The 25,975-nt window shown below is 42.6% G+C and overlaps 1 protein-coding gene across 1 annotated transcript; it reads left to right on the plus strand.

The window, feature by feature from the left end:
• The first annotated feature begins 1,328 nt into the window (after positions 1 to 1,328).
• LOC144823663 (uncharacterized) lies at positions 1,329 to 22,461 on the plus strand. The gene is made up of 4 exons (XM_078682372.1): positions 1,329 to 1,681; positions 11,318 to 11,516; positions 14,246 to 14,301; positions 19,187 to 22,461. The coding sequence occupies exons 1-4, from the start codon at positions 1,450 to 1,452 to the stop codon at positions 19,471 to 19,473; spliced, it is 774 nt and encodes a 257-aa protein (XP_078538498.1). The 5' UTR covers positions 1,329 to 1,449; the 3' UTR covers positions 19,474 to 22,461.
• Positions 22,462 to 25,975: the final 3,514 nt, after the last annotated feature.

A 25,975-nucleotide genomic window follows, 5' to 3' on the forward strand; every position in this document is an offset into this window, starting at 1 on the left:
TTTAATTTGTCAACAAGCAGTTTTACCCTTGTGCCACTGGATCCAAGTTCATGCACTTTTCTGGACATGCTCCTTCCTAACAGGCCGCACCCAGTCAGTCAGCCTGGCCCTCTTCACCTCAGAGCTGCCAAACTCAACTGCGCAGTTCTACATGGATCCTCACTCAGCCCCACCCTGTTCAACGCCTACTTGCCAGCATCATCCGTGCCTACGGAATCAACATCATAGACAATGCTGATGACACTCAGCTTATACTCTCCGTCTCCAACAAGACCCCAAACACCCCGACCAATTTCTACACTAGCATGACTAAAGTCCCCGGATGGATGAAAAACAACTTCCTCAAGCTCAACACTTTCAAGCTCGAAGTAGTAATCTTCAGCAAAGACACCTCATTCGGGGTACTCCAGCTGGTGGCCTGCCAAACTCTGACCCATGCCCTTCACTGCAACCCACGCAAAGAAACTCAGAATAGTCATAGCCAACCAAATCACCATGACCAGCCAAGTTAACGCAGTATCCATCTCATACTTCCACACACTACAGATGCTCAAGAAGTTCTTCAAATGGCTCCCCACCAACACCACACAACCATCGCCCAAGCTCTCACCACCAGCAACATAGCACAACTGACCAAAATAATCCAGACCATACAAAACTCAGCGGCCAGGCTCAGGCTCAAACTCCCACTCTGCACTCACGTCACCCTGCACCTCGAAGAGAGCCATTGGCTCACAATGCACAAACAAGCATGTTTAATCTCATGCACAGGAAATGAAAGACCTGGCTCATCTCTGACCCTGGACCGGCCCATATAGCTCCTGCTTCGGTGCCAGAATACCCTCAAGAGTGAGTTGTGCGCTGTACAAATAAACTTAACAACATGCGTTTGGTGCATTAAAAATGTCCCCACCTCCAGGTCAAGTGGTGGCATATGAGTGACATGTCCAAAGCTCAAACCGTCTTTGAACTGAGAAATAAACAGGATTTTGCACTGTCTGTTGGTGCACTTAGGAGACAATATCATATCAGTGTTTAGAATGACACTGAGAGGGGGATCTTGTTTGGCCTAGCAATAAATATCAACAGGCACCTCAGATTTTAGTTATCAGCACTTTATTTAGAGCTGGGTAGAGTTAGAAAATCCTCATCGTTTTGGTGAGGATGCTAATTCTAAAGTAGAATCCAGCAACGACATTTTCTCCGCCACATACTCCACAATTTTTATTTTTGCATTCGATAAATTTCGAATTGCGTCACGCTTGAATTAAATGATTGCGCACGACAGGGCACCACTGGCTTTCCCGTTTTCATGTGAGTATGAATCACGAGGGCGCCCAGGTAGCAGAATGTAAAGAAACTGGCATACTGTGGGCGCGCCCAGTGTTTGCTAATAATTTCCAGGCTCTGCTCACCTGCGAGCCGGGTATAAAATGCCCCGCGTCTCTGATGAGTGCATCAGTGCTACAGGTGTGTTTCCAGCCTTGCAGTACACAGGTGACGCGGTGCAACACAATGGCAGCTCCCACTATCTGCGCCCTGCTCTTCGTGGTTGGCGTGCTGGTCACGCCCGTCCGCTTACAGTCGGACCCTTGCAGCACAGCAAACTCCACCACCTCCAACGTGCCTTATAACCTGACGGTGACGCCTGGCACCTACGTGGCCAACACAACCTACACAGGTAAGTGGCTTTGAAATCATAAATGTACATACGCATGGTGCTTTACACCGCAGCGTGTGAAGATTCGTATGCCTGTGAAAACAAGACGTTCCTCTCACTCACAATCAGTGACCTTGATTTGCAATTGAGTGTTTAGCGCTTGCTATTTCCAATAAATACAGCTGTGTGGAACAGCTGCCACTCTTACTCGTGCAGGTTTTTCAAAATAGCGGTAAGTGAGAATAAGTTTTATGTAGAACTCCACTTTGCCAAATCTGGCGCTGTGGAAGCAGGCGCAGTTATTACTATAAATCAAAGGAGATGCTTTTTAATAGTGATTATGGAATAATATTATATTGTTTTATTCAAGCGTATGATTTTGAACAGTTTAAAGCATTGTTAACCAAGCTTAAGGGTATTATGTTTTAATATAGGAATACCTTTATTAGTGTTTGTTACTAGTTATTTATTAACACGTCGTAGCGTAGCTAAGTACAGGTGGTCATGTGCCATACATGTGTGTGTGCATGTTTATACATACATACATATATATATATATATACCTATATATATATATATATATATATATATATATATATATATATATATATATATATATATATAGGTATATATATATCTATATATATATATATATATATATATATATATATATATATATATATATATATATATATATATGAGTGTGTGTGTGTGTGTGTTTGTGTATATATCTGTGTGTATATATATACATGTATATATGTATATGTGGGTGTGTATATATATATTGTATATATACATATATAAAATTATATATATAAAACTATATGTATATATATATATATATATATATATATATATATATATATATATATATATATATATATATATATATATATATATATATATATATATATATATATATATATATATATATATCAAAACTCCCACATGCCCACAGGCAAGGACGCACGCAACCAACAGCTTGCTGAAAAGCATATATATATATATATATATATATATATATATATATATATATATATATATATATATATATATATATCGAGAGAGAGAGAGTTCCCCAATATGTGGCTCCGTGAATAACAAGTGCGGCAGTTACGTCATGCTGTGGCATTTTTTCCCTTAATAATAGCAATCCACCTTCTCATCTTCATATTTTCTTTTATATAATGCGTGCTACTGCACTTCTGTGTTTTTTCCCTATTGGTAGCATCGTGAAGAACAGGAACCTATTGTTTCTATGACAAAAGGCTTCTATTTTTATTGACCTTTCGAGGTCGGGAGGATGAGTCAGCACTGCTGAGATTCAATTCTGTCTCTTCTTCTGGTGACGTGTTCGTTCATATCTCTCCACACAGCGCCCGAGTAACGGTGCTCAAGTCGTCATAGCCCAACACTCCTCTATAATGCGTGTTTCAGTATCTTCAGTCTTAGCATGTGGGCTTACATCGCCCTCCATGCTCACCCCTAGACCGAGGTGCCCCCCCATCCCTGTCCTCAGAGGTGCATGGTACACAAAGGAAGTGCCACATGTGACGCTGGTTCGAGGCACTCGACAAAATGGAAGTAGAGGGGGGCTTTACTGGACTATCATTTTACACAAGGACGAGGACACACGCGAAGCCAGAGGTACATAACAGGCTGTTTATGGGGGTACAGCGTGGTCAAAGCAGAGCCCCCCGAGCCCAACATGGCTCTGTGCTCCCCTGGGTGCTCGCTGTACACTCGCTGCCAACGTGTGAACGGAGATGCACGACATTCATGGCACACTGGTGTTAGCACTCGTACAGTGAGGCAGAGCCTGTCTCAGAGTTAGACAGAAAGCGGTACAGAAGAGACACATACATGTATACATGCGATGTACACATGAATGCAGTCAAAGACTGAGCACTGACGCATAGACACTCTCCGCGCAGAGGTACAACACGAGTACAGGCAGAAAGAGTGCTCGGAGACGCTGGCACTCAGTACACAGAGGCACGGGCACTCACTGTACACAGGTGCGGACTCCACAGTACATAAATACTCGAGCATTCACTGGACACAGCGGGCAGTCACAGTAGAAAGACACACGCGCACTCACAGTGCTCACAGCACACATTCTACATAAAGGACTTGCATTCACTGTCAGGGCTTTAAGTGAACCGGGTCCTGCCGGTGGTCAGCGCCAGCTGTGCAAAAAAGCAGGTACTGAGACGGACCCCTATCAGGCTCTCCATTTTTGCCCCATCCTCAGTGTTTGTTTGTTTTTTTTTTACTCTGCAGTAGTTCCATCCTTCACTGTCTTTGGTGTAACTTCAGAGAGACTACTATAGTAATTTCACAGTCTCATCATTTCATAACTGAAGCATGTTCCCATATTCTATACAACGATGCCAAGGTTGTTGCTTATTTATAATCCAACTGGCAACCATTGACAAAGCCAATAGCACTGGCTTGGTGTAGGTGTCATGTTACTTGGTGTATTACATATCTGGATGCAATGACAGACGCAGTAGCATTCGTGCGGCTCACTAAGCTAAGGACAGATTGTTTACTTAGCTTAGGTGTTATTAAGCCACTCCCTTAATTACATCAGCCACGCCACTTTGAGAGACTTCCCAGTTGTTTCATCCCACTTAAAGCCCTGTTCGCTGCACACGGAGGTGCAGGTTGTTCCCCAAATATACACAGCCACTCACTGTACATTAAGATGCAGTCACTTACTGCACGCAGATAGAGGCACAGAATTACGTATCATGCGCACGCGCGCAAGCACAGACCCTTGGTGTACACAGAAATAAACGCAGGCACATACTGGGTGCAAGCCCTCACTGTGTACAGAGATACTCAAACTTGTACACAGCCGCTCTTACAGTGCACATTGATGCGGACTCTCGGAACGCGTGTACTCAGTGGCTCTCCCTGTACACAGAGGGGCTTATTTACATGCGCCTTGCGCCACCGGAACATCACTTTTTTGCAGTATTAAAAGTGACGCAGCGGCGGCGCACGGGGCTTGTAAATAAGCCCCAGAGTCTTTCATAGTACGCAGAGGCGCACGTGGCTCTTAAAGTGCACAGTGGTCCGGAACACTCGGACGCAGAACCTCTGACGGTACACATGGGTACCGGATTCCAATGTACGGAGGTGCTCCCTGTATACACAGTCAAAGCACCGCCAGTTCACGAGAGATACAAGCTCACGCCGTATGCAAACATCCTCCGTTGGCCTTCTCTTACCCCCGGTTCTTTCCGCTAGCGCCTGAGGCTGAGCACACATCCTTCTTGTAGGCGGATGGGGCGGCCTGCAGGAGATGCGCCGTGTTCTCTTATTCTAGGATGTCTCGGTGCTTCTCGACACTGTGATCTCAGGGTAACCACTCCCTCCACGCTCAATTGTTAATCCACTCTATTGTGTTGGTTTTTCACCCGTGTCTCTCTCTCTTTCCCTTTTTTGCCACCTTTCTCTCGATTTCTCCCTCTTCCTCTCCCTCCCTCTTCCTCGCGAGCGCCATTTTCCAAGTCGATGATGTTCGAACCGTTATTTTATGTTAATGTGTTATTATCATCAAAACACAAGACCATCATTTTAAGGCAGGAAGTTGATCGCTGTCAATATGCGAACATTCTCACATGTGATGGCAGGAGCGCAGGCTATCAATGGTACAGCAGGTGCAGTGGCACCGGAGCTCTGGAATGCTATGTGTTATATGTTGCCCTTCAGCAAGTGCATTGTGTCCATTCTCCGCCCCTGCGCCGGGGCACGTGTCACCCTTGCTCTGCCACTGCAGGAATATAAAGTGAAATAGATGATTTCTCCTTTGTTGGTGAATGATATATAGATGGTCTCGGCACTCAGTATTAAACAACAAATTCAGAAATACATGAATGATCGAGTCTTATTTCACCACAATGCTTGTACCCCAGAGCTCGCAATAGACCCGTTCTATGCGCCAGACACTCAAGCTGGCCAGGGTTTATGTTGCATCCTGGTACTTGTAGTCCATTAAATCTCGGGACCAGAATGCAGATAAAAAACCGGGACTAGATGAGGGCCTCACATGCGGAAAAATGAGAACCGAAACCTCCGCACACTCTTGCATCCTAAATTGTATCTGTATATCTGAGAACTTCAGGTTAATGGGTAGCCAGAAAAAGGATGGTAGTGGAAGGAACACGGTTCCATATCTTGTTCCCGCGCCTGATGTGGGTTTTGCATGCTGTAAATTACGGACGACACCGGTACATTTCTTATCTAAATTACCAGCTGTCTGTTTGGAAGAGGTTGATAATTCCTGTCTCGATTTTATTGACAGTATCTCTGGACCTTGGGTTGATTCCTTCTATTTTTAGAGTGGAGTTTTATAAAGTGTAATGCATGGGACTCTGCTGTGGGTCAAGGAAGCCCAGGCCACAGACAGATTTGCAGATTTTGTCCTGAAATAAATGTACATACATGGAACTAGACTGCATAGTCTGTAGTTATCCTGGGCAGTTGGCAGAAATCAGGACGGCCTGGACTTACCGTGGACTCCCAGGCCAAGGAAGTTGCACTGTGGACAGTTCAGGGCACCTGTAGACTTAATGGTGGCAGGTGACTGACATAGATGTCAGTGGTGTGGCTCTGGGGTCACCTTGGACTGATTTCTGGGTATCTCACTCAGGGGTTCCAAACGCAGGTCACAGGGAGAAGGAACACACACTACCAGATGTGCAGGAAACAACTTATTATTTAAATGAGGTCTATTCAAATCCGCTGTATGCAAATACATGTTTCTTGAACATACTGAGAGGTTTGCATAAATCAGGGAATCCCCGTCCTTTTTTCGACATCCCAGGCCCAGCCGAGTACCTGCTCAATCGCTCAAGGGAGAGGAGTTACCGACCGTGTACCGGTCTTCAGCTTTCAGCCGCATATCAGTCACATTTATAAAAGTGCATAAGATAATCAGGGCAGGAGAAGTCCAAGTATACCACTAACATTGGGGGCATAGGGGACAGATTTTCCTCCATGTATAAAAATGATTTTATAGATGAGAAATCACAGTTAGCAAGAGTCAATGTATGACTGCATTACATTTCATTAGCTGGATATATAAAGCTCACATTTTCAAATGTTGACATGTTTACATCTGTCAGTACTGACAGGAAACTGCAACACTACACTTGCAGCTGCACCGGAAGACCTCTAGAATACTTTCTGAATTCAAATAAAGTCTGAAAGTTTCTTCAAATACAGAAGTAACCCTTCAGGAGCAGATTTCCCAGTTTCTTTGTAAACAGGAGCACTTCAACACTCTGCGATTTCTGGCTGTCTTAACTGTGCTTATGGCTTATTTACGAATATATATCCACATCTGGAATTCATAATACAAAATCTACACCCAACGGAGAACTGTTATTGTAAACGATATTTTTATGGAATGATAATTTATTCCCCAGAAACATTTTTGTTCTCGCATTGTGGCACAAAACCCACTCGGCGGCGGGGCTGCCTCTTTCCTTCAGCAGTTTTATAGCATAGGAGGCGGCTTTGCAAAATACCTCCTACCCTATTTGAATTGCAGATTATAACAACATCATGCAATCATGTGATCCATTCTGCCTATTTCTACGACCGAAACTCCCACACAGCTCTTGCATTTGAGAAGAACTACTTGAAGGTGGAACAGGCCGGTTTCCACCAATCCTTGCTGGCGGGTGAAGGTGGATTGCGGGGGCTGTCACCCGGAACGGCGATGGAAAAATACCACGTCCCTGCCTGAGGGAGAGAGGGAGAGAATATCCTTTCCAAAACACTCTTTAACCCTTGAGAACTATAGGCACACAAGAGAGCGCAGCAGAAAGAGAGCGAGAAACAGACAGAGAGAGAAAAAAAATCAGACCGAGAGAGAAAGAACCAGACTGAGAGAAAAAGAAACACACACAGGAAGTAAGCGAGGCAGCACAAAACGAGAGACCAACAGAGAGAGGAAGACAGAAAGAAAAGGAAACAAAGAGAGGCAGATCGAGAGTGTATGAATGAGATAAACATCGACTAAGAATTGAGAGACAGGAAAAGAGAGGGAGCTCAGAGAGTCATGTAGGAAATGAAGAGAAGGATTGAGAGAGGCACGAAGAGAGTGAAAGCACGAGACGTTTTAAGGCATGGGCAAAGTGGGCTCTGGCCCAGGGCCCCAGCCTGTTAGGGGGGCCCCTGACAAAGCCTGTTCTGTTCTTCAGAGTCTTGCTCCAATGACCTTTAAATTCTTAAACTGATTGATTTATATACCGTTTTCTTTTGTTGTACGTTAAATGTGAGTGACGTGCGAGTGTCTCTTGGAGACATTTTTTTCAGAGAAATGTGTTTGTAACATGCAACATCCATAAAAATACTTTCTTTTGAATCAAACCATGACCTCGCACATGAGAAAGGGGAGGGTGTCACAGAGGCTATTTGTAATAATATTAGTGAGCTGCTGTTGTGTTACAATAGTGAAAACACACATCACTCTCCCTAAATATTAGATGTAAACACATTTGGAATATGGACGAGTGTGTCTGTGTGCTGTGAGTGACTCCACCAAAGAGGGCATGAAATCTAAAATTGGATCATAAATTGAAAACTGATCTTAATGGGGGCCCCCAAAATACGCTTGGCCCCGGGCCCCTAAAATCATTAAGTTGTCGCTGGCGGACAGAGAAATATACTTTGGGCGACAGATTATGAGAGTGTGTGAAGGACAGAGGCTTGGTTGGAGAGAGCTAGAAGGAGAATGGGCTACAACGTTATGTGGATGGTGTGATACATGTAGAGAGAGAGGTATTCTGGGTAGTGCTAGTTAGAGAATACCCGATGGACACATAGATGCAGAGTGGCACCCCATGATATTTAGGCGTTCTCGTCCTGAAAACCTTCCTTTGCCACACAAATCCACATATAATCTGTTGGGGCTATCAGAACTTCACATGGATGGCTTCCCTACAAATCTGGCACATGACCTGAAATCTCCAGATTCTTGAAAAAATCAACATCTGTCCAGGAGCTCACACACTGCTCTCGCCCCCAAATCATTTAGATCAACTCTTCACTCCTTGAAAAAAACTGAAACCATTTCATCAACCTGCTGCACATTGTGGGCTAGTTTGAGCATTTGTCATGCCACGTTTGGTTTAAGGAAATGCCATCCTAACAGGAAGGCATGAACACAATTTGGTGCCTGTCCATCCCACGGCGAGACTCATTATGGAACTCTCTAACATAATTCCTCAAAATGTAAATGTGTGTGTATACTTGTAAAGCGCACTATCACCTGAAAGGTATCTTGGAGCTGTATACCGCTGTGGAACCCTTCCTGGCCTTCCCTGTGAGATGCCCCCTTACTGGGCACCTCCAAGGTGAGACCAGGCATCCTAGCGCTTTCGGTGCCATTGTGGAGATTAAGCAAGCTATTGCCCAGAGTTGCAGAGTGGGACCCATGATTAGAGTAGGCACCTAGGCGAGAATTATCGAGTCTGGGGACATTGAGCCCAAGACCCTGCAGTGTCAGGAATTGAACCCTGGTCCTGGGCCAGACCTCTGCCTCAGGGTCTGCCGCTCTAATCGGTGAGCCACACTTCTCCACTCCAAAAAACAAGAGAATCTCCTAAAAGTCTGCGAAAAATAAAAAACCTATGTATTCAGACATTACTTGGATTTGTAACCTCAATTGGTCGTATGTAGCCTTGTCCTTTCCGTCCCCCGATTGTTTCTGCTCCTCTTTGACGCCCTTGCCTCTTACCTTATTAGCTCCCTTTCCCATTTTGCCACTCAATATCCTTTTCGCCTCCCCTTGATACTTTCACTTCATCTACCTTACTGCTACATCTTTTGTTAGACCCCTGTCTACATTGATTTAAAATGTGATCCTTGTTTCCTCAGTTGCGGATTTTTTACTGTGAACTGCACCACCTTCCACCTTTCGCAACATTGTTGTCTCGGTTTAATGTTCGTATTCCTGCAGTTTCTGTCAATGTTCTTTTAAAGGCGCTCCCCTTTTCCTTTGTTCTTCTGACTGAAAGGTCAACAACACCTATGATGACCACCTCCTTCTGTGTCATTAGATACCCTGTTTCCGGTCCTGAAATTTCCTGTGAACATCTAGTGCATTCTGGGTATTGTAGTCCTAATTAGCCTAAGTTGAAATGATTGAACTAGCACAGCTGAAAGCAATGATTCCCAGAGAAGATCAGGACTGAAGGCAGTGTCAATAATGAACTGGAGTGAGGTGGTCACCCTTCAGACAACTGCTATTTTGTTTGTAGTGACTAGCATACAATACGTGACATCAATTATATAAATGGAGAGATGGGCAGGCGGTCAGCCCGCCACCAGTTGAAAATAGTGTAAAACATGGAGGGATCTATGGTGGCTTAATTTGGACACTTTTTTGGCGAAAGATACGATTTATGGCTAATAAATTTGTCTAAAAAGCAGTGCCACTGAACAAAAGTATTCAATAAATATATCAGTGAATTGAGAAGAGACAGCTTTTACTGGTATAATACTATTTATTGCAATGAGAATCGTAGACAGAGTTACATTTTATTCAAAGAAAAACAATCCTTCTGATCTTGGAAAGTCAACAATGGGATACGTTTCAGGGTTTACCTAGCAAGATGAGGAGTTTGTTGGTTGGAGGATCATAGGGTCAAATAGGAAAATCAGTACATCACCTCAGGCTAAAATGTCTTAGTGGCAAATTCTGCTGTGCATACATTCGGTTTGCGTAATCCCAAACAAATCCTTGTTTTAACTTGAACTCTTGAGTCAATTCACAAACTACACATTGTAGTTCTAAGTAGTACTACAGTAGTGCTACTCAGTTGTGGCTCCTCCGCAAAGGCGGAGGAGCGTCGGCCCACTGCCTTGTAGCAGTAAAAACAAAAAGAAAAAAAGAATGATTACAACATAATGTTGTTATCATATATTTCGTGTTCCTGCTGCAGCAGCCTTGCTTGACGGGGCAGGAGTGCAGAGGAGGGGAGGAGTGCTATAAACCACCACCCGCCCACAACCCATGAGCCGTGCTGGCCGCCACTGGTACTGCTCACATACTACGAAATGCTATTCACAAACCTATGTACAGAGACGTCTGCCTCTCCTATCTTTTCTATGTGGAGATGTCCAGCACACCTTAAAAGTAACCATACTATTTATGTGTGCAAGTGGGAGGGACCAGGGGTGTGGTAAGAACATGGGTAACAATTACTCAAAGATAGGAGGTAGTTACGGAAATGTAGAGGGGTTTAGGAACGGACCTGCTAACAAAAACACCCACCCACAAAGGAACTGAGGGCTGTAGACATGTAAGGCGTACTGCTGCCGCACTAGGAAATGGTGACTAGCACATAAGAGTAGAACCAGACCTTGGAGCAGAAGTCAATTTACACAAGTAAATTTACATGTGAGAATTTACCTTTGTGAATAGGACCAATAGTATCAACAGACTTTTGTGCATGAGGTTGGCTTCTTAAAATAAGTTTGTTCTGATAAAGTGGAATTAAGTCCTACCCATAAGCTTCTTACTTTATACCAACCACCTGTTAGGAAGTTGGAAATAGGATGCTTGTAGTCACTTGTGTGAAAAAGGCATTTATTTTGTACCAGTAACAATCATGTTGGTATCTTCTTTTTCAGTAACTGTTTCTGGACTTACAAACGTCACCACTGTTCAGCTTCAAGCTGTAGATGCCAACACAAATATGATTTTGGGAATGTGGAGAGGAGCATCCGACGCCAGATCTTGTAACAACGGTTCTCTCCTGTCCAACTCTTCGAGCACGAATGTCACTGCACAGTGGACGTCCCCTGGCGCCGCACAGTCCGTGGAGATACGGTGAGGGACCTTTTCAGCTGGCCTGAAGTATGGTTTAGTGCTCTAATGGGGAAATGTATGTATTGCCTCCAAAAAGGATGCCAGTGTTTTTGCAATGTTTCAACCAATCTCACAGAAAAAAGTAGGTCAAAAGGAAAATAAATAGATTAAATGTATGTTGTCTCAGTAGCTTTCACGGTTTGAGTTTCAGGAGTCTGCAGGCTTATCAGAAGAAAGGGAAGTGAGAAAGATAACACTGGTTGAGAATTTCTCCAGCGCAGGAAAGCAATATTCAGTTGTTTAACCTTCAGTGCTTAGTTTGGAGAAATGTTAGTGACAGGGTACACGGTACTTCTCAGGACGCCACCACAGCACATTCCACTCACTGTTCCTGACATCTGTGCCAAATGCCGCTTCAAGCTCTACCTACCAACGATTACGTCTACAAGTGTGGCAATTTGGATTGTTGTAGGCCATGTGAAGCTGCAAGGATGGTATAGACACTCTAGCTACATTATGGGGCAGATGTACAAGGGAATTGCTCCACTGGAACATCTTTTTCTCCGACGTTCCCGTGGCGCAGTGCCCTGCACCATATGTACAAAGCGGCGTTAGGCCACTTTGCATGGCTTAACACCACTTTGTAAATACGGTACCCTTTCACGCAGGTTTCTGCGTGAAAGGAGCATGCAATGGGTGTTGCTGTTGGCGTTCCAACGCAACAACCACTGCTTTCTGATGATGTCACAGATTTACAAGGATGTGTAAATTTGAGGCAGCACCAAAAACTAATGGCATGCATAAGCAGGTATTAGATTGGCGCAACGAGAAGAAATACTTTTATTCCAACTCGTTATTGTTTTTTCTGTGTGTGCCACATTCTACAGCACACATAGACACACAAAGAAAGAGCAAAATGCCTTTATTGATCGTTTATGTGCAGGAAGGGTCACCTTGCTGCACATAACCAATCATCCCTGCAATGCAGGCACCCATACTCCATGGTGCAAGGGTGTTTTCGTTGGTGCTACGCAGCTATTTTTACTACCAGTGCAAGGGAAAACACAGGGGTGCACCATATTCTTGTAAATATCGCATCCCTGTGTTTTTAAATAAAGCTGTGCTGCAAAATTTGCTGCAGTGCCATTATCTTTATTATAAGGGATTGTAAAACACAGTATTCATCATAAAATAGGCAGACATCCCCACCATATGGTTTACTGGTATAAATAAATAAATAAACAAACAAACAAATACATAAATTAATAAGTGCCTGTGTTTAGAAGTTAATGCCAGTACCGAGGCGAGCAAACACCAGCACAAATTATGCACTTTATCCCTGGCTCACCCTTTAGTGTGCACAGCCGTTGAGTCCCTCCCACCCTCCTAGCCTAAGGGGCTGTGAACAAACTGGTCTATAGGGCAATTAGGCAGTGCCTGATGGGCTGGTGTGGCAGATCTGTGTGTGGGGCGGCTTCTTACCGGTTTGTGGGTTAGTTTTTACTGTCGATTTCCCTGATACTACCACAAACATTGCTTGCAGCTAGAACAAATGCATGCAGTCTCCCATAGCTTGCAAAATACCCGTATAGCGTGACTTTACAAATCCAAATTTGGCCTAATTTAAAAAATGGGGGCCATTGTTTTAGCCATATCTGGTTTGCTAAAGGGGTCCACCTTTATTTTGGGGCCTGTGCCTATTTTTGTCAACGTCAGAACCTGGCCGTGAAGGCAGTGGAACGAGCAAATTGTATAGAGCCTAAGAGCCATGTTTACTCTCTGCAGTTTCTACCCATTCGCACCTCTGTAGCTCTTTTAGTCACTGAGCGTTTAATAGTGGGATAAAGGGTCAAACATATAACGTTACCAGAGGCCAAAGGACATGAGATGGCATTTTTGCTATGCCTGCTATTTGGCGATCCAAAATCCAAGACTTCTACTGATTGGCAATATTGCACAGCCATCCCAGAACTATACAGCCCACTCCCAGGCACTGAAACATGTCACTGGCCACCAAGTATTGAGGGCTACAGGAAAGAACACAAACAAAAAACTCCCCCTAAAGGAAATGGCAACACTTAAAGTAATGTCTGGGGACATTTATCAGATTTTATGTTTAGAAACAGCCATATTGAAAAAAACAGTACCAATGAGTATGGCAGTCGCAGTTCTGCAAATTGGTGGAGTGCGAAAGTTAAAAAGAGTTGAACCTGGTGGAAAACAAGATGGCCTCACATTGGCCCACTACTGGAATATTTTTGATGGAAGTCTATCAAATTAAGGTAGTTAAATGGTGTGCCAGTATATAATTTTATGTAATTTGGACCAAGTCCACAAAACTATGGCCTGTTTCTGATCTCCTGAAATATCCACTGTGGATTCCACTGGTTTCCATGTTAACATTTATCACAAATCTTTCTTGCTCGAAATAACTGAAAAATTGGAATTTAACCCTAAAACTCCCAAAGACCACTTCTTCATCCCACTATCTTTTGAGAACGGTGGATGCTAGATTGGTGATACTCTGCCACGTTGAACTGATTTGTTCATTTTACTAGCTTTAGATGCTGCATGTTGAAGGGAATGCTATGACATTTAGGAAATAAATAAATATATTAAAGATCCATCTGAAAACAGGAGTCCCGTTGAGATCCATTTTAGGTGTAGAATGCTTACTAGTTATATCTGTAAGTTGCTGTTGATTTGAATATGCTAACCTGACCAACAATTCATGTTATTACATTTTACAGGGCATACATCAAAGACGGAAACACATTATATATGACTAAACAAGCACTAGATACAGGTAAGAGCATCTGAAACTAACTTACATTCATGTGTGTAAAAAAAGAACAGGAGAAGCTATGTTACCGCTGCACTTGACTGTAGTCAGATGATTTAAAGGGCAGAATGGCAACACAAAAAGATGACAGACGGAATGCTGAACATTGTCTAACACTCACCCCAGTCCTAGGTGTGAGATAAAACTAAGCATGGGCGCAAAATCCGTTCCGCTCGCGGATTTTGCGGATTTTCGGCAAATTCGCAATCCGCAAATTCCCGCGAATTTGCCGAAAATCCGCGAGCGGAACGGATCCGGGGGGCAAATGTTCAAGCTTCAAGCTTGTAATTATTTTAGAATGGCGCCGGCAATCTGCCAGAGCCATTCTAAAAATAGTTACTAAGTTAGCTTCAACAGGAAGCACTAATAGATAAAATGAAGCTGGTGCTCGAGTTTAACTGAATTCGAGCTTCAACTCGAGCACCTGCTTAATTTTATCTATTAGTGCTTCCTGATGAAGCTAACTTAGTAACTATTTTAGAATGGCGCTGGCAGCTTGCCGGCGCCATTCTAAAATAAAACAGGAGTGGGGCAGAGGGCAGAAGGGCACAACAACTAGTGTGGCAGAGGGCAGAAGGGCACAACAACGAGTGGGGCAGAGGGCAGAAAGGGCACAACAACAAGTGGGGAAGAGGGCAGAATGGCACAACAACGAGTGGGGCAGAGGGCAGAATGGCACAACAACAAGTGGGGCAGAGGGCAGAAGGGCACAACAACGAGTGGGGTAGAAGGCAGAAAGGGCACAATAACGAGTGGGGCAGAGGGCAGAATGGCACAAAAATGAGTGGGGCAAGGGGCAGAAGGGCACAACAACGAGTGGGGCAGAGGGCAAAATGGCACAAAAATGAGTGGGGCAGAGGGCAGAAAGGGCACAACAACGAGTGGGGCAGAGTGGGTGAACCAGAGGGTGGCAGTGGTGAAACAGAGGGTGCTGTGATGAACCAGACGTAGAAACAACATGGTCGCGACCGTTGCGACACGACAAGTAAGTTCGCGAACTGGTAAAAAACCCTCGCGAACTGGCAGAAACCCTTGCGAACACAAAAAAATCCGCAAATTTGCGAAAGTTCGCGAATTTTGCGGATTGCGAATTCGTAAATACGCAAATTCGCGAATCGTAAATTCGCAAAATCGCCCATACTTAGATAAAACATCATTTTTTTGCTTACAATGCCAACCCAGTTTGGACCCAGCCATATGCAAAACAATCTTGAGACTGCTCCCTATTGGAACAGTCCAGCTTGAACTGCTGGACCAGAAAACAAGCATCTTGGGACCTGTTTTGATGTATCACTCCTCATCATTCAATCTAGCTAGAATCTAGTGGCATAGTGAGCACTGGACCCAGATCTGGGCTTACCCTTCCCACTTAGGGCAACTATAGCAACACTAAAATATGATTGACGGAGAGCTGAAAGCTTTATTAATTTCTCCTCATTTTTTGCTGTGGGGAGTTTCCACCCACAGCACAAGCTCCTATACAGGAATGAGAGTTTGTGTAAATCCCTGCACCGTGTAGCAGTCTCCTCATGGTGCCTGCCTCACAGTGCAGGGATTTATAGGGGGGCACCATATGTGTCCCCTCTGCCCACAATCAGATGCCACAAGGAGAAAAGGCCCTACTAAGGGCGCCCAAAATTGCTTTCCAAGAGTTTTCCATGTTGGAAAGCCTGTCCGAAATCGACATCATAATCCTGATGATGTAAACCCATCCGTATGGATTATGTTGTGGTTTCCGGCTGGCCGATGGGCTTCGGGAACCTGTCGGAAGCCAGCTGGAATGACCGGCCGGTGTGGCTTCAGACTGCCTACATTGTAATTAGGCGGTCGTAAGTCAAACCAGGAATGTTGGTCGGAAGGCTTTCGACCTGTGATCAGAGGCTTTCCAACGTACATCCTAATGAGGACCTTAATCTCCCTGATTCTAAACACAACAAGCATTGGCAAAGCCAGTTGGTGTGGCATGAGTAAAATCTATTATTTTTAGGTCTTGGTTAGACAGCGCATGCACTGCTCGACTAGACAGCCATCCGCTTTCTCAAAGAGACATGTTGTGTTTTATATGTGGACTTATAAGCCACCCATCTCCTACCATTGGTAAACTTTAGCGTCACTCTCATTTACTTTGATTCCATTTGTTATGGCATGCGGGCTTCATGCCCTCTTCTTGTATTTGGCTCTCCCATAGTGCATGCACCAAGTACACATCTTCTTACACTGCTCCCAGTTTGCGCTGCTATTTATTCTTTGTTTTCAAGCACTCCATAGGAGTTCTTGTGTTTTCAAGCCGTATTCTTTGCACACATAGACACATACTACAAAATGCATGTTATTGTACATAAATAAATGCATTTCTTAAAAAGTTGTTGAAGCACGAACAGCACTTGATTTTTTTGCATGATCTGATGGGATTAGAGTGATCGCTCCATCCTCCCCCTTGCCATAGTGCGAACAAGAGCCAATGGGATTGGAGCGCTTTAAGTGCTCACCAGTTACATTCTACAAAGACACATTAATTATTGTTGCTGATCCTGCTTCAATGATGGCTTTTTTTTACCCCTTCATTGTAGCTTCTTCCTGCCCTCTCCCATTGTTGCTTGCCCATCTTCCCATCCCGTCCTGCTTGAGCCGCCCCCCCACTACCTCCCTTGTCGCTGCTGCTTTTATTTTTTTATTTTTTGCATGATCCGATGGCATTGTTGCGCTTGTTCTATCCTCATCTTACCATAGTGCTAACACCAGCTGATGGTATTGGAGCGCTTTAGGTGCTCATCAGTTACATTACACAATGACACAGTCATTGATGTATGCAGTGGGAAGCGTAAGTAATTTGCCCAGAAACAAGGGATTCAAACCTAATTCCCCAGTTCTCCTCTTGGGACCCTAGCCAGGGATGCCACATCCTAACTTCACTTCAAAGCTCCTCAGATGTTTCTCACTATCACATCCACAGTTGTTCAGCAAGACCCATAAACACTGAGCAAGCATTGGCCAAGCCAATAGATATTGGCAGTGCCCAAGCTAATGGCCTTGTCAATATGACTGTCTTTTAGCCATGTTGTCTAGCAGCACATCTGCTGTTCAGCATGGCTGAAAATCACTGAAAAAAGTGTTGCGATGCGGCCAGCGCAGGTCACTGTATAGCCCTTTTTGTATTAGTAGAGGCTGGACAATAAATTCACCACGGGGGGCGAAGAAACGTGGCACCAGCTCAACATCCTGTGATTCTGGGTTTTCAGTGACTTTTTGCCATGCTGAACAGCCAACGTGCTGCTAAGCAACGTTGCTAAAATACATTCATATTGACAAGGCCATTAGCTCCAGCATTGCTGAGATCTATTGGCTTTGCCAATGCTTGTTTTGAAGAGCGAGCACATTTTTATCTATAAAATATTTTGGCTCAAAGATGAAAGCTCAGGTCTTTTTGCATCATCCCTTTGATGTGGATGGGCCTACAATCAATGCCTATTAATCAGCTGATCGTTTTTTGAAGGTCTTCTAAATAGATATCATAAAGAGGTAGCAAAGATATTGTGCTTACTCTTAGTGACACTCTCGGAGAGCTAGGGCCATATGTAGGTGGGTAACTTTGGTAAATTCGGTAAATTTCACCATTACCGACTGGTATTTAGGGAATTGAGATGTAGGAGGCAGGTTTCAAGGATTCTGTAATTTACTGGATCGGTAATTTAAGGAATCGGTAAATTACCGAATTCTTAAAATACCGAATCGGTAAATTACCGAATCCATGAATCCTATGTAGGAGGCACTCAAGTAAGTGCATTTTAGCATTCAGGATTCGTTATTTAACACCAACTATAAGTTGGTGGTAAATACCAAATACCTTAGAAAAAGCAATTTTTTGCTTTGTTTTCAGTGCCATGTGGCAGACATACATGCCCTTAGGGCATGTATGTGCGCCACATATGCACAATTCAGAGGTGCAACAGGGTGTCAATGTGACACCCTGCCACCCTTGAATATGTTCCCCCTATTACGGATTCGGTATTTATTGAATCAGTAATAGTGAATGGCTTTCTATTCATTCCTATGGTCCTCCAGGCCCATAGGAATGAATGGGAATTACCGAATCGGTAAATACCGAATCAGTAATACCGAATATTACCGATTCGGTAACATTTACTGAATTATTACCTACATTCAATTTACCAATTCCTAAATACCGAATCGGTAAAATTCGGTATTTAGGAATCGGTAAGATTGGATTACCTACACATCGCCCCTAGTTACATACAGCCTCTCTGTTTCAAATGGGCTAACTGGTTTTTCAACAGTTGAATATACTTGAAGACTTTTTGAACATCCCTAGGAAATAATTCAACATGAACATTTTAAATTGCTTGCCACAGATCAAATTTGCTAAGAAATTTCGGATAGTGTATGATAGAAACTACAGTAAAAAAAAACATTATTATAACTTGCTCGACTTGCAGGACAAAGGATTCTTTTAGTCTGTTGCCTGGTTCAGTTTGCAAAACAGTTTTCAGGGGGTAAAAAGATTGGCAACTTTGGTGCGATTTGAACATGTTATTCTACAATAGTTACAACCAAGGTGATAATCAGGTCCAAAATCACATCGATACCCGGGCTAATGGTATATGCACTAATAATGTTTGCACTTTTGATACTTCCTAGCTCTAACTGACTCCATAAGTAGTGCTGACAATATTTCAGAAAGTAGGTTAATATCAGTCTAGGTAGTAATAACTCTCTACATCTGCTTTTAATATCTATGTATTTGTGTATGAATATTGTGATTCTTATGTGAAACATTAAGAAACTTTGATGGTCTCCAAACTAATTGAAATTTACTTTTTTTGTGTTTCAGTTTCATCAACAGTTCCACCCCAGTATTCAAATGCCACAGGATCTTCAAATGTGACCATATCCACAAATGCAACCGGAAGCAACCAAACGTCCGCAAGTCCATCAACCGGCAACTCTACCTCTCCAAATGTGTCTACTGTCACACAAGCACCCTCAAATGTGACAGTCCCTAAGCCAACATTAACAACAAAAAATGGTTCAGGGAAGTCATCATACTCCAGCTCAATTTTGATTGCAGCCTTCCAAGTTGTTTTCCTCCTGTTTGTCAATGGCCGGCAGACATCCTAGGCACCTTTCAGAACTCAGGTTGTGACAAGCCAGTATAGGGGCATGAGTATAGGAGCAACTTATCATCACTGCACTTTTGACTTTCCACGAGTAGAATCTCCTATTTCTGAACTGTGTGCCACATGTGATTTTTGAAGCCCAAGTCATTCTGCCAGAGTGAGAACTTGAGTGGCCAATGGAATACCTGCTGCCATATTTGATTCGCCTTGACTGCTGCCAGCAATGACTGGAACCACAAGTCTGCAAATACATGAAGTGATAAGAAAAAAAACCTTAACCGCCTGTGCCCCGGCACTGCACCTCATTAAATGTTTAGTGTTTAAGAATTGTGGAGCTATGCCTGGTTAAATCTACCTTTCTGTTATTGGGACTTCGATTAAAGCTGACAAACCTTGGGATGCACAAGCATGCACATTCATTGCAATAACGGTGACTAGACACTGACCAAGCATTGCATGTGGTAAAACCTCTAGCTGATCAAACGATTTTGCATCCTTTCTCAAACTCTCTTTTTCACCTATGGACCTAAGCTTGAATGCAATCAATGCGTTCTAGTTTCAATGAATTCTGACAAGTTTGATGTCACCAAACTTCATCCATTTTGCCATTAATGTACTAGCATCCCAAATGTTGCTAGGCTGAGGTACAGACCTGGATGTTGGCAATTGTGTAGGATTCCCTTTCACAGTCACTCCATTCTGCTCCTGCCATTCTTTATCTTAAACCATGAGCAGGCTCTCTGATGATCCCTCTTGTCTGTTTGTAGACTGTGCTAGTAATCTGGATATTCAAACAATGTTTCATTCTGATTGGCAATTTGTGTCTTTCCAGAAATGACAGCAATCTGCACCATTCACTAGGCAATGCCTAATATTCTCCAGCAGTGAATGAAGTCCAAGTCTCTGTGTCAGGCACGCTCAGACCCTTGAATGACAGCACACAGTTTCTTGTATTGAATTCCTAGTTCAGCTCCACTGTGCCTGGGTGGTTTTTGCCTGTGTTCCAAGTAATTTGCGACAATTGGAGACTGCCATGGCACTAAAGTAATTTATATTCAGATAATGAGCTATCTGACCAATGATTATCTCATAAATTCTAACATGGCTAGGTGCAAGAGAATTCCTGTTTGTAGGATTTTTGGTCACTGATAAAAGGCAGCTGAAAATTCAACAATGGACATAGTGCTAGATACAGATGTCACAGCCAGGTTTATCTATGTAAGGGTAACAAAAATGGTTATAATATTGTTCTCCTCCATGTGAAGAAAAAAACAAAACAGCATACTCTCAAACCCTAGCATATAGGACTCTTGTCCAGCCATTGTTCCAAAGTGACAGTAAAATGTTTGCACAGACAGAACAGCACAACACGCATGCTAAAACTCACAGCTAGCACAGAAGCCAACTCTGACATACATGCACAAAACATACAAAATGCACATTCTCTCAATCGGTCTTTTTCTATTTCCACTCAATATTTGAGTATATTTTTTTACATTTAGCTCCTCCCGCACCACTTTTTTATCTGATATTTCCCACCCTTCTCCCCTCTATGGCCGTGCCTCTCCCTGTCTGCTTCAATCACTTCATTTTAGTTTCCTTCTCTGCTTCTTATTCTCTCCCTCTCTCTTTCACATTCTTGTTCTCCTTCTCTCTCAAACTTTTGCCTCCCATTCAACCATGCAACAGAAAGGATGTCAATGTAACAAACGGGAATACATGTAATATTCCCACAAAAATCTATAAGTGCTTTGAAAAGAAAATCGTTCTTCCCCCAATTGAAATTTAAGGAAGCCAATAACTTCTACAAAAATTAAGGATATCAAGGAACATCTGTGTCCTCCTTAAGGCAGGGCCATAGAGAGGCCATATCAGCCAATAACCACCTAACCTTTCAATAAAAATGATTTGTCAATGTCTTTAAATGTCCTGCTAGACAAATACTTTAAAAAGTTTTCTTACTTGACTTTTGCATCTATTGCGAATTTCACTCTTGTTTTTTATGTTCTTCCTCTCGATTTGTAATGAGAACAAGAATCTATCTTAGCAAAACTGTAGCTGACAAGAAACCATTATTATATATGTGAAACACAATATGATTTGCAACATACAATAAAATTGTTCAATGTTTGTTTTCAGAAAAAGTTTCATTTAATTTTGACGTAGCTCTACCTTTTTAGAGGCCGACACTGTGAAGAATTTAATGCACATTAATGTATAAATGTATGATCAGAGAGAGGCCAAATCAAAGATATCAGTACATTTCCCAAGGGATTTTATACAGTGAAGTAAAATTAATGGGAAATTGTAAGGATACTATGGTATATTAAAACTTTTAGATTAACAAATATATTTCTGTTTCTATGTATTAAATCCATTTTTTGCACATGGTTGTATGGTTATATACCAATCCATTCTCAAAAGCATATCATTTCAGTACTCACACACCCGAACTGTAAAACTGAAAAAGCAGTGATTGGCGCTCAAGGTTTCACCTACTTTTGTTAATAATGTGTGATCAATGATGCACAAATTGTTTATGAACATAACGGCAAGCTTCGCCGAGCCCTGCAAAGTTTGTATGCAGCATATGATTATTTAATTTTACGATTACTTTCCCAAATATGCTAACAGTGAAATGGCAATGATTGTTCAGGGGTTAAAGTGTCATTTCTAATATAAATATTTAGTAAATTGGAAGTATCTAAGATGTATTTACTTTAAAAATGTAAGTTGTATTTTATTTTGTGTTATTTTCTAAATATGTAAATTACATTTCCAAATATAATTATATTTTGATATTAAAACACATTGAAGTATATTGTAAAATATGCACATGTATGGTTAAAAAGAAAAGTGAAATTTATCAGAACTGATATTTTTAGATGTTCTTTTTTCATAGAATGCATTGTGATGGCTAAAGGTGTCCAGCAACCTTGTAAGAAGCTAAGATATTTTGTCCTGTCAATTTAATAAATGTCTAATTTAAGTATGTTTCCAATCTTGGTGTATTTCTGAAATAGTTTGAAAAATTGAAACTTTATATTTTTAAACATTTTGTTACAGTAAGGATAACCTGAAAGCTATTCTCAACAATTTTCTTTCCATTAACAAGGCACTACTTTGTGCCTACGGGATGTTCTATAGAAAGCTTGAAGGTAGAACCTTGTCTATCACATCTAGCAGTTATCATCTAATGATATTACTGTACATGCATATTTCAATGAAACAAAAAATGTAACGTTGTAAGATGTGGGTTTAAAACCTATTTGGAAAATATGGAAGCCAACCCATTTTAAAAGCCATGGAACTGTAGCTAGTAATCAACAATACACAATGTGAAGGTTGTAAATGTGAAGGAAATTCGAGAATGTGATTAGTGGAAAATAAATGTAAATCATACGAAAGAAGCCAATCCCTTGAAAGTGTTCACAATCTCCCCTTAGGAATTATCCCACATTTGTTTAGAGTCACCAACAACTTATGAACCCAGGCAGTGAGGAGGAATCTATGATGACCTAAATATCATTGCACAGTGCTTAATATACTGCTGAAGAGTTCCAGAGAAATGCAGTATCCCTTATACTGATTACTTGATGACATGAGTTTGTGCTGGACAAAAAACACCATTCACATGCACTCAAGCTTGTTATGTTTTCTGTTCTAAACTCACTGCAAATGTCATATTTACCCTTTGTCTTTATGAATAATGTTATGTCAATGTCTCCATTGGTAATATCTCTCCTTTAATTTCATCAGACTACAAACTAATAAATGATCTATTGCACGACCTTGTAGTACTGCGACCCACCTCCTCCTTAAATTACCATATTAAAGTGGCCTCGGGCCATTTATCCATCTGTTATGGAAAAAACACGTCTGGTTTAGCATTGCAGATGTCTAAACATGAAGGTTCCTGTAGAGAGCTTTGCAGGTTTTTGGCTCATCCTATAGCATCCTAGAGAACAAAAAATGACAGTCAAAGCACGAATCTGGCAGAAATAACTAACCACCATCAAGCATCAAAAGATAACCATCAGAAAATTAAAATAAATACTTCTGGATAGAGCAATATGCTAATGATAATAATTTGCCCACACCTGCTTTAACCAGGTACGCACCTCTGTTCCTCCAAATCACTCCATCTCTCAAAGGCCTCCATCAGTGGGTTTTTGGGAGGTACTTAATGCTTCCTTAATTAATAAAGTAAAAGAAAACTGAAGTAGACTTGTGGGACCAACCTCTGGTGCCAATAATAGCTACCTATTTTGTTCCTAAGGCGAAACTGCCTTTTCACTACCCTCACATGGAACCTATTCTTAAATTACTAAAAACCCATAGATCTCCTATGGATTATGCACCGACATGGCGATTGAGAAGGATCGCCCCTATCTTTACCCCTCTCATTCATCTTTCAACCAAATGGTCATTCCTGTAGGGTGCCCTGCTTGCTAGGAATAAGAATGGGATTATTACTCTCCATTAACAAAAACTCAGCCATTCTTTCAAACATTAAACTTATAGCCAGTTTCTCAAACCTGTCTAATATCACAGAGAAATCCATTGTCTTACAGCTCAAATAAAATATGGATGTTCATAAGTTATTTTACTCCTTTCTATCTGGCTTTAGAGCATGCCATTAGGTAAATCTAGCATGTTTATAAAGGTGATACATCTAGCACGAGTTGATACATTTACCATGACTACAGAGATCATGCCGCCCTTGTAGAATTATCAACTCTCTTTGACACCATGGACCAACAGGCTCTGTTTCAGAGGATCAAGAGGTAGCTCATGCTTGCACCTTGGCCAATAATTGATACAGTACCTTCTTTAATCAAAGAAGTTTAGGCTCCTTTTTGTTATCCCTGATTACCACAGGCTTCAGTGTTCCTAAGGGTTCTCTCCTGTTTCCTCCCGGTCCTCTATTTTACTTGTTCTTAAATTTAAGTGTGTATGTGAAATCCAACACTGATAACATTCAAGTGTATATTCTCAAGGAGCTATCACCGAGTTAACAGCACTTTATCGCACCCAAAGTCGCAATAAAGTTATCACCCTGTTCACAAGCAGGAGGTAACAGCCCATAGCACCAGTTTACCTGCGATAGCAGCCGCAAAAAAAATCTTCACAGATGACCCCCGCTACTATCGCTAATGATTGATTGATTGATTGATTGATGAGATGCAGAGTAGGCATTCCTGTGCCAAAAGCCACAACAACACCACTCCACAACATTCACAATGACCAGCCAGATCAGCTATGCGACCACAAAACAGGCGATAAGGTGCGTTAGCAGCAGGAAACTAACACCTGCTCTGACCTACTGTAATGTGGGACCACAGCGGGCATCACAAAAAGGAGCCAAGGCCAGAGTCACACCTGAATTGCAATAGATGCCATGGAGCCACTGATTATGCAGGCCGGACACCCAAGAGGGCCACAACACCAACTGCCACCACACCCAGGAGCCCCCCCGGCCAAAGAAATGTCACATAATCTACACAGAATCATGTACCATGATGTTGCACAATCACATCTGCTGATGTGGAGAAGTGTGGCTCAATGGTTAGAGCGGCAGACCCTGATGCAGAGGTCTGGCCCGAGACCAGGGTTCAATTCCGGTCTCGGCGGATCTTGGGCTCATAATTCCTCGGACCTGATTTCTCACCTCAGTGCCTACTCTAAGCATGGGTCCCACGCTGCAACTCTGGGCAATAGCTTGCTTAGTCTCCGCAACGGCCCCCTACAGCGCTAGGGATGCCTGATTGCACCCTGGGGATGCCCAGGAGTGGACATTTCACGGGGAAAAACCAGGAAGGGTTCCCTAGCGGTATGAGTACAGCGCCAGGACACTCCGGAGTATCAGTGCGCTTTACAAATACGCCTACATTTACATTTACATATGCATGTGTTGACACAAAAATGAGCATCACACATTCACCACCAAATCAACAACTGAAAAATTATTCAAAGAAACACAGAACAGAAATGAAGACACATGGCGGCTTCCCTCAGGATAAAACGTTGGTCACACCCTGAAAGACAAAAATCATGATGAGAAACTGTGTCTTGCGCACATCAAAGGACAGAGAGCGAGTGAAGGAGTGAGAGAGAATGAGGGAGAGAGAGGGAGATAGACGGACAGAGAGAGTGAGAGAGAGATAGAGAGAGAGCAAAGGAGAGAGAGCAAAGGAGAGAGAGAGGGAGAGAGGGAGATAGATGGACAGAGAGAGCAGCCACGGTCGGTAGTGGGAAGACCTGCAGGGCGGTGACGTGGGTAGGGGGATGGGCAGGGAAGGGGGTGGTAATGTATGGATTACGAAGTTTTACAGGTAAGTAAACATATAAATAAATAAAACGAATTTCGTTGCGTGCAATGCATCACCAAATGCGATGCGGTGCACGCAACGAAATCCATTTTATTTATTTATATGTTTACTTACCTGTAAAACTCCATAATCCATACATTACCAACCCCCAACCTGCCCCTACCCCTACCC

Source organism: Lissotriton helveticus, chromosome 3_1, assembly GCF_964261635.1.
Source record: "Lissotriton helveticus chromosome 3_1, aLisHel1.1, whole genome shotgun sequence".
Taxonomy (NCBI): Eukaryota; Metazoa; Chordata; class Amphibia; order Caudata; family Salamandridae; genus Lissotriton; species Lissotriton helveticus.

Excerpts from the sequence above, each read along its gene's own strand:
- LOC144823663 (XM_078682372.1), top strand. The coding sequence starts at position 1,450 with ATGAGTGCATCAGTGCTACAGGTGTGTTTCCAGCCTTGCAGTACACAG. Across the intron at positions 1,682-11,317 it reads GGCCAACACAACCTACACAG|TAACTGTTTCTGGACTTACA; the intron begins GTAAGTGGCTTT and ends CTTCTTTTTCAG. Across the intron at positions 14,302-19,186 it reads TAAACAAGCACTAGATACAG|TTTCATCAACAGTTCCACCC; the intron begins GTAAGAGCATCT and ends TTTGTGTTTCAG.